Here is a 17,228-nt window from a genome sequence, read left to right on the forward strand (position 1 = left end):
GCAAACTCTCTGGACTTTCTGCTGCTGACAGAAACGTGGCTGAGACCGGGCGATAACAGCGCGTTTTCTGATCTCTCCCCCTCGGGCTGCTCCTTCTTCAGCTCCCCACGTCTGACAGGCCGCGGTGGTGGTGTTGCCACTATCTATAAGGACAATTTTAAATGCAGACTTCTGCCCACCATCACTTACTCCTCCTTTGAACTTCAGATGTTTGTGATTGAGCTCACCCCGAATGTTTTATGTGCCGTTGCCTATCGCCCACCTAAATATAACAAGGAATTCATTCAAGAATTCTCTGAATTCCTTGCTGATATTATTTCTAATTATGACAGTTTTTTTATTTGTGGAGATTTTAATATTCGTATTTGTTGTCCCACTGACCCACTGGCTTCTGAGTTTTTAAAGCTTTTAGCCTCTTTTAATTGAACACAATCAGTGAATTCACCAACACATCATCTTGGCCACACTCTGGACCTTATTATTTCTCATGGACTGTCCATTTCTCACTGTGAAATTTCTGAGTCTGCCATCTCGGATCATTTCCCTATTTTTTTCCAATTTACAGCCCCCCACCCAGCCAGGAGGCCTCTGGCTGCGGGGTGTCATCGCCGCTGTCTTACCTCAGCCAGTGCCCAACAGTTTACCACTGCTTTTATGGACTCACAGTTTTATTCAGTTGGTCCTGATGTTTCTCTGTGTCCCAAAGATTTCCTGTCATTGTTTTCTGATACCTGCACTGGGATCCTGGACTCTATTGCTCCGGTGAAGTTCAGACACCCTAAACCCAGAGCTGAGCCTTGGCTGAAAAATCCTACTGCATGCAAACTCAGGAGACAATGTAGAAGGGCTGAAAGACAGTGGAAGCATGACAGGCAACATGATTCTTTGGTTTTATTAAGGAGAACTCTTGTTCTGTATCAGAGATCTGTTAATGATGCAAAATCACAATTTCTGTCTAACATTATCACAAACAGTAGCCACTGCCCCAGGGTGTTATTTAATACAGTTAACTCTGTTTTAAATCCACCCACCTCAGTCTTACCTGATGCCTCAGCCTCCACCTGTGAGAACTTTCTCTCCTTTTTTATTGATAAAGTTGCATCGGTTAGACAAGCCACAGGCACACCTGCTACTTCTGTTTCAGAGTGTTCTTTTATCTCTGCTGGTTCTGCTTTATTTGACCAGTTTGAACCAGTGTCTTATTCCCTCTTGGACAAAATCGTCAAATCCATTAAACCCACCAACTGCCCCACTGATTTTCTCCCCACCAGATTATTGAAAGAGGTATTTAATATTGTTGGTCCTTACCTTCTTCCTTTTTTCAATTCATGTTTGTCCATTGGAATTATGCCTTCTGCTTTTAAACATGCAACGGTCCGCCCCCTTCTCAAAAAAACAAATCTTGATCCCTTGGTTTTATCAAATTTTAGACCTATTTCTAATTTATCCTTCCTCTCCAAAGTTTTAGAAAAAATTGTTCTTACGCAAATTCAGGCTTTTCTGGAAAAAAGCACAATCCTGGATAAATTTCAATCTGGTTTTAGATCCCGACATAGCACAGAATCTGCATTATTGAAAGTTCATAACGACATAGCTCAGTCAGTTGACTCTGGGTGCCCAGTAGCTCTGGTGCTCCTCGACCTCACAGCAACCTTTGACCCTGTGGACCACTCTGTCCTTCTGTCTCGCCTCCATGATTTTGTTGGGATTCATGGTACTGCTCTGAAGTGGTTCACGTCCTATTTATCTGATAGAACCTTTTCTATCTTGTTCAATGGCTCCTCTTCCTCTACAGCCCCTCTTCTGTGTGGGGTGCCACAGGGTTCCATTTTGGGTCCTTTGCTCTTTTCATTATACATGTTGCCACTTGGATCTATTATAAGACAACATAATGTCAACTTTCATTTTTATGCAGATGATTTGCAGATCTATTTACCATTAAGGCCAGGATCCAATAACCCAATGCTTTCTCTCTTCGACTGCATCTCTGCAATCAAACATTGGCTGAACAAGAACTTCCTGTTTTTAAATGACAGTAAAACAGAATGGATTTTATTTGGTGACAAAGATGCAACTGGCCTGGGAAATTTGGACATAAACTTCAGTGACTGTGTGAATAACCTTGGGGTGACCTTTGATAAGGCTTTACACTTTGACAAACATATTGCCTCTGTTGTCCGGTCGGGATTCTTTTATTTACGCCTTTTAAAAAAGGTCAAACCCTTTTTAAATTGTCACGACCTGGAGAAAGCTGTTCATGCTTTTATCAGTTCTAGGCTCGATTATTGTAACGCTCTGTATGTCGGTGTACCGCAGTCATCACTGAGTCGACTCCAGCTTGTACAGAATGCAGCAGCGCGCCTTTTAACCAACACTCCTAGATGGGACCACATCACACCTGTTTTACTCTCACTACATTGGCTCCCTGTCCGTTTTAGAATAGATTTTAAACTTTTATTATTTGTTTTTAAAGCTCTGAATGGCCTTGCTCCTCCTTATATAACTGAGATGCTAAGTTTCCCCGCCCGCTCCAGATCTTTGAGGTCAGACAGCTCCTGCTCTCTGTTCCAAGGACTAAATATGAACTCTGGGGTGACCGTGCCTTTTCTGCGGCCGCACCTCGACTCTGGAATAAGCTCCCACTTGATCTGCGTCAGATTACTGAACTTGGCCCTTTTAAATCGAAGCTTAAGACTTTTTTATTCCAACAAGCTTTTAGTACGTAAATATGTGGTGACATTTCTGGTTTTATTTGTGCTATTATGTTGTGTTTTCTTGCTTTTGACCTATTGTCATTTTAAGTACTGTTTTTTGTTAAGCACTTTGGTCACCATCACCATGGTTGTGTAAAGTGCTATAGAAATAATTAAATAAATAAATAAATAAATAAATTGTTAGCAGAGATGATTCATCAGCAGAATTTGCGTGATAATTAAGAAATACCAGTAAAAGGGACAGAGGAATAAACACACGACGTCAGCTTCTTGGTTTTGTCAAAAGAAGAAGACGAATTGTATTAAAGTCAGACCAGAAAGAGCTCTTTCAAAATAAAGTAAAAGTACAAATGAGAGCATACATATTTTTAACACGGATTCGGCAAACATCCATCTCTCAGATTTTTCTTGGTTGTTATGTGTTTTTAATTTACATACAAATAAATCAGGTTATAATGTTTTTGGTGGGTAAAAATCAAATTAATTCATATTAATTCACCACATTTTTGAACGTGCACACGAGCTGCAAGGTACACGGAGCGGGACAGAGAGAACTTCTGGGTCAGACCACTTGTCAAAAATGAAATAATGAACATCAAAACTGAGCGCTCGTTATCCGTTGTTTCCATTTTAATTTTGTGCGCAACATCGGAAATCGGATTATGGTTCGTTACCCGATTTTTCGTTTTGGTTTAATAAACGGAAAACGAGAAAACAAGCGTGTTTTTTTTTTGTTTTTTTCATTTTTTGTTTCAATCGAAAAAACGAACTGCCTGAATGTACACAGACCGCTTTCTAACAGCTTTGTTAATAATGGTTATTAAAGGTTGAATGAATATACTTCATTAGAATGAGACTTTTTAAAGAGCAAATCACCCTTTCATTATATTTGCTCTGTATGTGTTCTGTTTAGTGCACAGCTGTGTTTTTGGTTTTGTTATGCAGGAAAATATTTTATTTTTTAGACATTTATTTTATACAGTTGCGGCTTTGTTAAGCAGTGACAATTGGGACAAAGCTTTGACTCAGAAATATATTTTTGTTATTACTTTATTGAAAAAAATTTGTTAGATATATGTCGTATATTGCCATTTATCTTAAAATAACGAGATATTAATTTTGGTCCATATCGCCCAGCCCTACTTCGGGACAAATTGAGGTCGCTGATTGGTCAAATGCTGACATACCTACTGGACTGATTGACAGGCAGCATTGAGGATCCGACTCGTGCAAAAAAGAAAATCATAGATTTTACTGGCCCGTTTAAGAGTGGCATCATTTATTCCAAATTTATTCAATATTTTTGCTTAGTTTTAGGTTTGAGAACTGAGTTTCTTTACAAAATCCTTGTTATTTCTTTCTGGGAGGAGTTTGCATGTTCTCTCCGTGCATGTCTGTGTTTTCTCCGGGTACTCCGGTTTCTTCCCACAGACCAAAAACATGCATGTTAGGCTGATTGGTAACTCTAAATTGTCCCTAGGTGTGAGAGAGAGAGTGAATGGTTGTTTGTCTCGTTTGTCTCTATGTGGCCCTGTGATGAACTTGCGACCTGTCCAGGGTGTACCCCGCCCCTCGCACAGTGATTGCTGGACATGGGCACCGGCGACCCCCCTGACCCAAAATGGAAGAAGCGGGTAAAAGATAATAGATGGATGGATGGATTTCTTTATTTTTTAGGGGTGCCGAGTTAAAATTTAGGAGTGCTTGAGCACCCCCAAAAAGAGGCTAAAATCGCCACTGGTCTGCACCCCAGTCCAGATTACCTGATTGTGTTTTTCTTCAGCACAGTGCAGACAACAGTGGTTGACAACACCGATGGGACATACAGTGTTTCATACAAGCCTGAGGAACCAGGACTCTATTCTGTATGGATCTGTGTCAAGGCCCAACATATAAAGGTACAAAATTGTGAACTAAGCTGCAGCCTAGGTATAAAGTCCATCACTCACCATTATAGTCCCATGTTCTCTTAAGTGTGTAGTCACTGTTGTAGAATACAATGGCTGTATGTTTTGTTTTTTTGTTTTTTTTTGTATTCGGGCATGCAAAGGTTAAAAAAAAGTAATTTATACAATTCTAAGAAATACCCGAACACACGGCCAATGATTACTGAAGGCTAATGAAGTCACGCCAAGAATTGGGCACAGGCAGGAGTGTGGTGGTTGGTGCACTCGTCCACTCCCGCCTAAAACAAATAATGGATCTCCCACTTCCTCATCAAAGTACTCATTCTTAGGGTTGAATTTTGAATTTTAAATTTGAATGATTCCGATTCTTCTTTTCTATTCTGGTTCCTATCGGTTTCCGGTTCCGATTCTTTTTAGAGGCGGTTGATTGATTGATTGATTGATTTTCTTTTCAAAGGGGTGCACTTTCACCAGAGAGTTTTATTTTTGAAAACCTCATGGAAACACATTTCCACTTGTCCAGTGTGTGATGCTGCAGCCATGTTACTGAGCTCCCACTGATGGGCTAACCTGCTGCAGAATATCAAACTAAAAAACAACAACTTGTACAACCCAGTCCAGATTAGCAGCAGGTACAGTATAAAATCAGAAACTGTTCTTGTTGAGGAAAATGATCATATCTGCTTCTCAGGCAGTATGTGTGAGTGTTCTGCTCGACTACTTCAACTCCCTGTTTACTGGAATACCAGGCAAAAAACTTCAGAAGCTTCAGTATATTCAAAACAGTGCAGCCAGGATTTTATAGAGAGCTCATAAATTTGAACATATTACACCCATTCTCCATAACCTCCATTGGCTTCCTGTCACTTACAGAATTCAGTACAAAATTGCTCTCATCACCCATCAGCGTTTATACGGAAATTCACCAGATTATCTGAAGGACCTTCTTGCTCCATATTCATCCACCCGGTCCCTACGACCACAGAACAGTCATCTCCTCCACCTTCCACGAACTCAATTAAGAACCATGGGAGATCGGGCATTCTGTGTGGCTGCCCCCCGCCTCTGGAACTCCCTCCCTGACTATCTGAGAGCTCCACAATCATCGACTGACTTTAAAAAAGGCTTAAAGACTTTTCTTTTTAAGCACGCCTATTCTGCCTCCACATGATTGTATCATTGATTTTAGTTGATTTTATCATTGATTTTAGTTGATTTTATCATTGATTTTAGTTGCACTCTGTAGCACTTTGAGATTTTTGTTAATGAAAAGTGCGTTACAAATTAAATTCATTATTATTATTATTATTCTCGACAAACAGTGTCTCCTGCAGTGGAGAACACATGTTTGCTGGGTGTGAAAGAAGATTGAACACATAAATATGAGAAATCAAGAAATCAAGATCTGACAGCACGTCTGATAAGTCTTGTGTTGGTTCCACCACCAGCAGCAGGTCCTCAGACAGAACGGCTGGTGGAATGTCCTGGTCCATCTGCAGCCCTCTCTCCACTTGTTTCTTCATGGACATGGAGCTGTGACATTATGTTCTGTGCCTCTTCCTCAGCAAAAAGCTCCTCCAGTGGAGACTTTCTAGACAGACTGCAGGGAGACGGTTCCTAAACAAACAAAAGGTTCATCAGCATTATCAGTAAAAATGGATTATTAAAAGCATGATCATTATTAAGATTGAGAATCTATATAATTTCAGATATCATCCACTTCCACTCCCTCATTCTCAGGCCTTTCCTCAGACTGCATGGTGACCCCATCATCTCCACAGTCTCCCTCTGTTGACCACAAAGAACATTATTAGTATTTAAATAAAGGCTAAATGAAAAAAAAAAAAAATTTAGATTAGGGATGGGGCCGATCCGATCCAGTATCCGTATCGGCCTCTGATACCAGCATAATTTCGGATTTTTCCAATCCAACCTGCCGATATTTCTGATCCATGATGCATGTTGGCTTCAAAACTATGGAATGGATTTACTGAACGGAGGCGTGTCTCATGAACCCAGAGTAATAAGACCCACCTCACATTCAGGAAATCCATTTCATAGTTTGCAGCCAGCTACAACGTGAGGACTGAGTTAGCAGCACTGTGTCTAACAGCTAACCAACTTTTCATCTAAACATGTCCGCTGTGTGGAAGTATTTTACACTAGAAACACCACAAAGCAAGACAGCAACGTGCAATGTCTGCAGAGCCATAGCACCACATTAAACCACGATAAAGTTAGTTTTACGTTGGACATTCGAGCTCCGGGGCTTCAGCGGGGCGCTACTCTTTGCTCAACCCAAAATGGGCAACTTGACCCCGGCCAGCCTCGTCCAATCTGCCCCACTCAATCTCTCAACTTCTACAAGACAAGGACTTAATCAACAGGACCAACTTCACCCCAGACCAGATCTGCACCCTGTTGGATCTCTGCCTCTCCACCACTTATTTCAAGTTCAATGACAGTTTTTACAGACAGAAGCACGGCTGTGCCATCGGATCTCCAGTGTCACCCATTGTTGCCAATCTCTACATGGAGGAAGTGGAACAGAGAGCCCTACACTCCTATGAGGGAACAACGCCAAGCCATTGGTTCCGTTATGTGGATGACACCTGGGTCAAAATCCAAGCCAAGGAAATAGAAGTGTTCACCAGACACATTAACTCGGTCGATAACATCAAGTTCACCAGAGAGGATGCAAACGACAACAAGCTGCCTTTTTTGGACTGTTTGGTTCAGATGGAGAGAGAGGACAGCCTCAACATTGAAGTTTACAGAAAACCAACCCACACAGACCAGTATCTTCTGTTTGACTCCCACCATCCACTGGAACACAAACTCTCTGTCATCAGAACTTTACAACATCGGGCCGAATGCGTCCCCACGAAGACAGAAGGGAAGGAAAAGGAACTGAAACACGTTCAAGAAGCTCTTCAAACATGTGTATATCCTAACTGGGCTTTTGTCAAGTCAGCGAGGAAATCTACAAAACACACTAATAAACAGAAAAAGGAGAACAACAGACGTAAAAACATTGTCATCCCTTATGTTGCTGGAGTATCAGAGAAATTCAGAAGGATCTTCAACAAACACAAGATCCCAGTACATTTCAAACCCAGCAGGACTCTCAGACAGAGGCTGGTCCACCCTAAGGACAAAACACCCATACACAAACAGAGTGGTGTAGTGTATGCGGTCCAGTGCAGCGAGGACTGTCCAGACCTCTACATTGGAGAAACTAAACAGCTTCTTCACAGACGCTTGACTAAACACAGGAGAGCCACCTTCTCTGGACAAAATTCCGCAGTTCACCTCCACCTCACAGATAAGGGACACTCTTTTGAGGACCAAAATGTGCACATTTTGGACCGAGAACACAGATAGTTTGAGAGGGGGGTGAAGGAAGCAATTTATGTAAAAAGAGCAAAGCCGTCTCTTAACAGAGGAGGAGGCCTCAGATTTCCACTTTCAAAAACATATAATGTAACTTTAAAACAGATTCCCAGCCGGTTTTCACACCTGATGGGAACAGAGGGGCCTCAACTGTGAATTAGAGGAACAAAGACCTACTGTTTAGGTTTTTAGGTGTGAACTGCCAATCTACATATATGTGTGTGTGTGTGTCTTATGTGTGTGTGTGTCTTATCTCACTCAGCCTTATAACCTGTATCTCTCGCTCTCTGCTCTTTGAATTGAGAAAGCTCCTCGGATGAGGAGCGAAACGTCTTCTGTTACAAATAAAGTCCAGTTGTTTTTGTATTGAACGCTTTTTGAATTGTGGGATGACCCTTCTCGGTGGCAATTGTGAACAGGGTCTTTACCGCAAGGTTTTTGTGGACATCACCTACACACACGTTTCCTACTATGACCCATCCGAGGTCCAATTTTTGTGCATAGGGTGCATTGTTAGGTCCACTTATCTGTTTACGGACTTTGTGAACTCTTAATAACATCCCGTCCAAGGAGCATTAAAATGGGGGCATTAGAGTCCAGTTCAGGGATGAGGTGAGCTACTGACTTCGAATGGCTGTGATGCATAGCTGCCCTGGGTGTGGGTATCTCATCTCTGTCATTTTGGATATTTTTGCATTCAATAAGGCTAGGCAGTGGAATGTGGACTGAACCATCTAAGGCTTCCACTACATAACCTGTAGCTCTTCTTCCCATTGTATCTTTAGTTCCAGCACATGTCCTAAGTGAGTAAGGAGAACTGGGTCCACAATCGTTAAACAGTTCAAAGAACTCGGGATGTACAAATGATCTGTTACTTTGTTCATCATGGATAGCATAGAGCCTTACTGCTTGTTGTGGGTGGCCTGCTGGGTACACTTTAACGAGACAGATTTTAGAGCATGATCTACCTGCTTCATTCACGCCACAAACCTGGGTGCAGCTGGAAGTGATCTCCTCTGGTTCTGTGGGGTCAGGCTCCCCGCCATGCTCTACTGCAGATTCAGTTTCTCTTAGCCAGGGTGCTGGCCCTGGGTGGAGAGCAGTGCAGTGTTTCTCACTGCTGCACTCAGAGCACTGTACCTTAACTTTACAGTCCTTTGCAATGTGTGAAGATGAGGCAATTAAGCAAAGGTTATGCTCCTTTTTCTCCATTTTTACTTAATTTTTCTCCATTTTCCAATCATCCAGTGTTTTCATATGAAATGTTCTGCATTTTGAGAGAGGATGAGGTTTTTTGTGAATGGGGCAAATCTTGCCACTATCCACAGCTTTGTATACAGATCTGTGCATGTCTGAACTGGAGCGAGAGATAACATCAGTTTTGTGCACTGAAATCTCTTTCTGTCTGTTTTTTCTCCAAGGTGGTTTGTCTGGTTTGGAAACGTCAGGAAATGATGTGAAGTTAAAGCTGGGATCATTTTTAGAGTCAGCTTCTTGTGTAACAAAGTCTACAAAAACGTTAAATGGTGGGAAGGACACACATTTTGTGCATTTGTAGTTAGCTCCTACTGTAATCCATTTTTCCTGCATGTGGAAGGGGAGTTTTTGGACAATAGGATTCACTCTTCTTTCTGTATCCAGAAATGCCAGGCCAAGGAGGTCTCCTTCATCTTTAGCACACTGCATTTCCATGAGCAGGTCACTAAATTTCCTCAGTTTTGTGTAGTCTTTAGATGTGATTTTTGGACATGCATCAACTAGCTAGAATTGCGCCGCTCAAGGTGGCTGCATGTTGGAGCAGCTCTGTTACTTTCATTCTGAGATTTTGCTTTTGGAAACTTTAATTCATCTTTTTCTGGATGTAAATCACATTTTTTGGATGATTGTTTCCTCTGGTATCAGATGCTGTGCAGCTGGAAGGATTTTTACTGAAACTTTTCTAGTTTTGGACATTTGTTATGATGCGTAACCATGGCAACAAGGCAGTTTCTACAGCCAACAGCAGCTGATTAACATCTCAAAAGCTCAAATAATATCTCAACTACAGCCCCATATCTCAGATGAGTTGAAAAGGATGTTCTGTGGACGCATTCTCATCTACCTGCCAGCTGTGCTCGAGTACCTGACCACTGAGATCCTGGAACTAGCAGGAAACTTGGCTCATGACAGCGGAAGGACGGGATCGTCCCTCGGCACCTACAGTTGGCTGTCCGCAGCGACGAGGAGCTTGGCAGACTACTGGGAGGAGTGGCCATCGCTCTGGGAGGAGTTCTGCCCAGCATTCAGGTGGTCCTACAGCCCGGGGGGACCGAGAGGCCAGCCGAGTCTGGGTGAACGGATCGGACGGCATCTGCAACCAGTTTCTTAGGATCCACTGTGGGATGGACCTTTACAAGAGATCCATCCTGTCTACAGCCATCAGCATCTATAACGTCTCTTAATGAAATGAGGATAACGAGTTACAACAACAAATAATTTCCCTCTGGGATTAATAAATTATTTTTGAATTGAATTGAATTGAACTCTTGAAAAGTGTGTCCTCAATCTAAAAAAGTTAAGTCTGGTCCTCTGGACATTCAAAAAAAAAAAAAGTAAAAGTAGAAACGTTTCATTTTTCTTCCAAAAGACTTCCTCAGTCTGAGGTGCTGTTTTCAGCTCAGTCTTATAAATAGCACCTTCTCCTAGTGGATCAACCAGTTTGCTGCTGACAGCCAAAACTAGCTGCTCACATGATCAAGGAGGACTATCAGGCTAACAATGGATCATTAGCACACTGATGGCTGTTTGATATTCACAGGGTGCTGAGTGATATTAGAAATAACAACATTATAAGAGGGGGGCAGTTGAACATGGAGGCTCTGCCCCTGTTTAATGATGGACGGTTTATTTTCACAAAGATGGCCTCCTTTACTCCTCTCTCAAACCACTGTTCCTCTCTATCCAGGATGTGAACATCTTCATCCCTGAAAGAGTGACCTCTGGCCTGGAGATGAGTGTAGACTGCAGAGTCCTGGCCTGATGATGTTGATCTTCTGTGCTAGGCCATCTGTTTAGCCAGTGGCTGTTTAGTTTCCCTGATGTAAGACTGTTCACAGCCCTCCTGACACTAAACAGCATTTTGTGCCGGGGTACTGGATCTTTGGGATGAACCAGTTTTTGCCGTAATGTATTTTGGGGTGTAAAAGCCACTGGGACGTTGTGTTTGGAAAATAAACGTCTCAGTTTCTCTGATACTCCCACAACATTCGGAATGACCACTGGTCTGGGTTCCTCCTTTTCACCTGATGGCTGGCTGGAGTCCTGTTTGGGTTTCTTCTCTGCTTTCAGGAAGGCCCAGTTAGGATATCCACATTGCTCTAGAGCCTGTCTTGTGTGAGATTTCTCCTTCTGCCTGGCTCCTGATTTATTGGGGACGCTATCTGCTCTGTGGTACAATCAAAGAAGTCGTCAGCAGCAAATTGGGACCTGATCACGTTACTTGCCTTTATGATGGCTTGGTTCGTGCCTCGAGTACCCAGACTCAAATGCTTTGGGCAGAATGGATCATATCTCAGGGATTTTACTCAGTCACATTCCATCGGTGTGGCAATGTAATTTGGACATTTCTGAACCATTTGGACCAAGACTGACTTGAGGTATATGTCATTAAGTTCTGCTTGTCCCCAAAACAACTGTGTGTTTATCTGAATTAGGCTCCCTTGGCTGGCCTTGAAGGCCATCTTATCTGAATTTGCCTGGAGAACATGTGATCTGATGCTCACCACCCCCTCCCTGAGGAATTTCCAACTGATAACCAGATGAAACCAACTGAATAAACATTGTTTCATCATTTCAGGACTCTTGGATTCTCATAGGTGCTATCCTTGGCCATTCCCCAACATCCCTCGAGAATGTTTACGGATCTCACTGGAGGAAACTGGCTGATTATTCCATCCTTATCAGAACTCTTACAGTGCCCTCAAGAGCGTCTATGAACATTGTTCACTGCTCTCGTCGTCCCCCACCCCCCCTGCAGAATGTCTACGTCACTATGTGCTTGTTTGTGTGAGGTGTTTTTTAATATTAGGTTTTTTCCTCAGGCAAGAAGAAAAAGTCTGATAGTAATTTTTTTCACTTCTAATTCCTATATGTGTCCAGTTTCACTACTTTTTGTCTGTCTAAACAGATCTCACTTGTAAATGAGTCTTCTAGGCTAATGTGACTTATCGGTCTAAATAAAGGTTGAATGAAATAAGATGCGAATATGTACAGCATAAAATGCACTGTTATAGTGAAACTGAAAGCAAGAAAAAACAATACAACTAAAATGTACATATGTGCAGCCTAAAATGCACTTTTATACTGGATTTCTGCTGAATAACATTCTAAATATTTCTATATCTATGAACATACACTACCGATGCCATTTTGGACAACCTTGCAAATCATTAGTAATTTATATAACAAAGAAAAACTAATTTCACAGTCAAATAATGCATTAGTTGACTATATTTAGCACAAAAACAAAGTTACAAAACTAATCCTACAGTACATACCAGCAATACAACCCCAAACAAAAGATACATGCAGTAATCTTCCTCCAACAAGACACCATGAAACGGCTGACGACGTCACTTGTTACAACGGCCGTCTTGTCTAACTGTTACTATTGTTCAATAAAGTTTTGGTCCAGATAAAAAAAAATTTTTTAAACGGTTGTCAAGTTGCAATACCTGAAATAAAGACGAGGGCAGTCTTTCCCTTTTTTTTTGGTCCTACATACAGTAGATTAAATTTGTTTCTGAAAGTATAACATTTACAACTACATAACAGAACAATAAGATAGGATAGAACTTTATTGATCCCACAAGAAATTGTTGAAATATAATATAAAATTAAAGCTGCAAGCAGCATTGAAAGCCTTTGCAGCAAAGTGCCGCTCCAGCGACCACGGAAGCTTTGGCGAGTCCGCCCAGTTGCCATTGTGAATGCTCTCACACTCGTCCTGCGCCCATTCACCGGGGTGTGCATTCGCTGAACCTTCGACATCACCTGCGAGTGCGCCAGCAACGCCTCCCAGTCGCCGTCACAAACGCTCTCCTGCCATTCCTGCACGCGTCCACCATATGCCTAAGCTTTGCAATCGCCTTCCGCCCATATCAGTATGAGTCTGTGTCAGGATTTGGTGGTCAGGGACGAACCCAGTTGTACAGACAGGACTCAACTCGGCAGATTACAAAAATAAATTTCTTTTAATGATGATTAAAGAACAAAATAATAAGCTGACGTGGCAGCAAAACTTACAGCGATAGAAGGCTCAGGAGGGAAACTCAGAAGGGACTCAGGAAGCTCAGGTGAGACTCAGGAGAACGCAGGAGAACACAGAGACCCAACGAATACGACCCGACAAGGAACAAGACAGAACAGACGGCTTATATACAGGGACAAGACGAGACGTGATTACAAACAGCTGTGACGAGACAAGGGTGGCAACAATTAAACTGAAGAGGAAACACTAGGGAAACACAGACAAAAACAGAGCCAGCAAATGGCACCATCCTTACAGTACCCCCCCTCAATGGCGCCTCCAGGCATCCCCAAAAACCCCCCCTCCCGAAGGACTTGGGCGGGTGGAGGGCGGCACTGCAAGGGTGGAGGGCCAGAGGAAACATAAGGAAGAACACAAGGACCTGACAAAAACTAAGGCAAAACACAAGCAGGAAAACACAAAAGATCTGAACGGTCAAGAGACCGTCCCTAGAGTCATTGTTCAGGGGGGCGGCCGGGAGGCCGTCCATCACGGGACCCACGTTCAGGGGGGTGGCCGGGAGGCCGTCCATCACGGGACCAACGTTCCGGGGGGCGGCCGGGAGGCCGTCCATCACTGGACCAGCGTTCCGGGGGGCGGCCGGGAGGCCGTCCATCACGGGACCAGCGTTCCGGGGGGCGGCCGGGAGGCCGTCCATCACGGGACCAGCGTTCAGGGGGCGGCCGGGAGGCCGTCCATCATGGGACCAACGTTCAGGGGGGCGGCCGGGAGGCCGTCCACTACATAGGACCTTGGAGGCCGCGGCAGGCGACGATGACGACTTGGAGGCCGCGGCAGGCGGCGATGACGACTTGGAGGCCGCGGCAGGCGGCGTAGACGACTTAGAGGCCGCGGCAGGCGGCGTAGACGACTTGGAGGTCGCGGCAGGCGGCGTAGATGACTTGGAGGCCGCGGCAGGCGGCGTAGACGACTTGGAGGCTGTGGCAGGCGACGTAGATGACTTGGAGGCTGTGGCAGGCGACGTAGATGACTTGGAGGCCACGGCAGGCGGCGTAGATGACAAGGGGTCCGCGTCTGGCGGCGTAGACGACAAGGGGGCCGCGTCTGGTGGCGTAGACGACGAGGGGGCCGTGTCTGGTGGCGTAGACGACGAGGGGGCCGCATCTGGAGGCGTAGAAACCTTGGAGGACACAGCATGCGTCATAGAGTCCTGGGGAGCTGTAGCAGCCAACATGGAGGACCATGGAGGCGAATCCTCAGTGGTAGTGGAGGGCGCCGACCCCTCTGGAGACTTGGAGAGCGCCGACCTCTCTGGAGACTTGGAGAGCGCAGCAGATGACGTGGGAACCTGGAGAACTGCAGTGTGCGACATAGAGTCCTGGGGAGCTGCAGCTTGCATCATGGAGTCCTGGGGAGCTGCAGCGGACGGCGTGGGAGCCTGGGGAGCTGCAGCGGACAGCTTGGGAGCCTGGGGAGCTGCAGCGGACGGTGTGGGAGCCTGGGGAGCTGCAGCGGACGGCGTGGGAGCCTGGGGAGCTGCAGCAGACGGCGTGGGAGCCTGGAGAGCTGCAGCGGACGAAGTGGAAGCCTGGGGAACTGCAGCAGATGACAAGGGGACCTTTGAGTTGGCAGCAGGCGACGAGGGGACCTTGGAGTGAGCAGCAGACGACGAGGGGACCTTGGAGTTGGCAGCAGGCGACGAGGGGACCTGGGAGTTAGCAGCAGGCGACGAGGGGACCTTGGGAGTTGCTGCTGCAGTCGGAGATGCCTGGGGAGTTGCTGCTGCTGTCAGAGAGGCCTGTGGCTCTGCAGCAGACGACAGAGAGACCTGTGACTCTGCAACAGACGACGGAGAGGCCTGGAGCTCTGCAGCAGACGACGGAGAGGCCTGGAGCTCTGCAGCAGACGACGGAGAGGCCTGTGGCTCTGTAGCAGACGACGAAGAGACCTGTGGCTCTGTAGCAGACGACGGAGAGGCCTGTGGCTCTGTAGCAGATGACAGAGAGGCCTGGAGCTCTGCAGCAGACGACGGAGAGGCCTGGAGCTCTGCAGCAGACGACGGAGAGGCCTGGAGCTCTGCAGCAGTGGCAGGAACTGATCTTCTGTGGCGGCGGCGGCAGCGGGAAACAGAAACTTTTACTGAGACTTCTGAGGCGACAGGAGCAGGTGCACCAACGGCGAGGCGCTCAGCAGGCGGACCAGCGGCGAAGGTGATGGGTGCAGGAGTCAGAGGAGCAGAGGAGAGTTCAGAGACAGTGGTGACAAAAGGTGCAAGATGAGTTATGGGTTCAGAATGTGTATTAGTGACCGTGGGTGTGATGAGAGTCCTAATTTCTATTAATAAACGATTATACTCTGGGATCAGAATGAGGCCGGGCCGTGAAACTAAAAATTCCTCCATCAGGGAAAATATAACATCTGAGCAGTCTGGGTTATGTTTAGCATTGAGAAATGAATCCAGTAAAATCTGGTTTATAGATGCGAGATCCTGGGGTGAATATGTGACTGACGGGCAAGTGTCTTTAAATGAGGGTGTGGTGTCAGGTGTCGCCCCCACCGGAAACCTGGGAGGTGGGGCGGCGGAACACGCCCCCTCAGAGTCACTGGGAGTATGCACAGGAGGTACGGTCAGGCCGGGTTGGACAGCCGTGGCGCGGTGTGACGGTGAGAGGCCGAACTCCGCCCCCACCAGGAACCTGGAGGGTGAGGCCACAGAATCCACCCCTGTGACGTCAAGTGGACCGGACTCGCCAAACCGAATAGGAGAAGACCGGAGCTCCCGCGGGACGTCGGACCTCGCCCCCACCGGAAACCTGAGAGGTGAGGCAGCGGACCGGCTCCCACAAAAACACCAGAACCAACTCTAAAATTCTGCTCAGTCGACGAGACCGGGCCGGTCACCGCGGACTGCCCCCGGGACCGCTTTCTACCTCCCCGGCGACGGCGGGAGAGTTGGGGGACAGGAATAAAACAGAACTCCTCCTCGATTTCTTCGTCCTCCCCCGACGTCCATCCCGAGTAGCCAGGCGAGGTGGACTCAGAAACAGGGGTCTGGTGGCTTCCCCGGTGCCGAGCTCTGTCTTCCTTGAGGACCAGGAGTGGTGAAGACAGGATTTCCACCGCCTGGTCATAACGTCCTTGTGGGCGGACGGGCCTAGTCCAGAACCCGCCGCACCAGATTGTGGACTTGCTCATCTCAGGAGGCTCGGAGGAGAAAAAGAAAAAAGGTACGTTGCCGAGAGAATCCTGCCCGCTGGGTTCTGATATGTGGTCGGGTCGTAATGTCAGGATTTGGTGGTCAGGGACAAACCCAGTTGTGCAGACAGGACTCAACTCGGCAGATTACAAAAATAAATTTATTTTAATGATGATTAAAGAACAAAATAATAAGCTGACGTGGCAGCAAAACTTACAGCGATAGAAGGCTCAGGAGGGAAACTCAGAAGGGACTCAGGAAGCTCAGGGGAGACTCAGGAGAACGCAGGAGAACACAGAGACCCAACGAATACGACCCGACAAGGAACAAGACAGAACAGACGGCTTATATACAGGGACAAGACGAGACGTGATTACAAACAGCTGTGACGAGACAAGGGTGGCAACAATTAAACTGAAGAGGAAACACTAGGGAAACACAGACAAAAACATAGCCAGCAAATGGTACCATCCTTACAGTCTGGCTGCAAGCCTTACAAGTTTGGCTAAAATCTGACCTTCCAGACGGGAGTTATTGTCACTTCCTGTTTAGTCGCAATGGTAAAGGACTTCCTTTAGGCTTTTCAACAGGTCATATGTGGTAATAAACAGTTAGTGAATACTGTTTGAGTCTTATATCTTACACAGTGCCAAGCAGGAAGAGTCACCCAATAATCATCAGTTTCTTCTCTGAGTGGGTCGAGCTTAAGTCAAGTCATGAATAAACAATACCAGTGTGTCTACAAGTGCTGAAGCATAAAATATCTGGTC

General features: G+C 45.7%; 1 protein-coding gene across 1 annotated transcript in view; it reads left to right on the forward strand.

The window, feature by feature from the left end:
* trim45 (tripartite motif containing 45) overlaps positions 1–17,228 on the forward strand; it is a 147,259-nt gene that overhangs the window by 82,903 nt on the left and 47,128 nt on the right. Inside the window, exon 5 of the mRNA XM_037686737.1 lies at positions 4,498–4,612. Coding sequence (XP_037542665.1) covers positions 4,498–4,612 — 115 coding nt within the window. The remainder of the gene's footprint in view (positions 1–4,497; positions 4,613–17,228) is intronic.

Source organism: Nematolebias whitei, chromosome 13, assembly GCF_014905685.2.
Source record: "Nematolebias whitei isolate Nwh7 chromosome 13, NemWhi1, whole genome shotgun sequence".
Taxonomy (NCBI): Eukaryota; Metazoa; Chordata; class Actinopteri; order Cyprinodontiformes; family Rivulidae; genus Nematolebias; species Nematolebias whitei.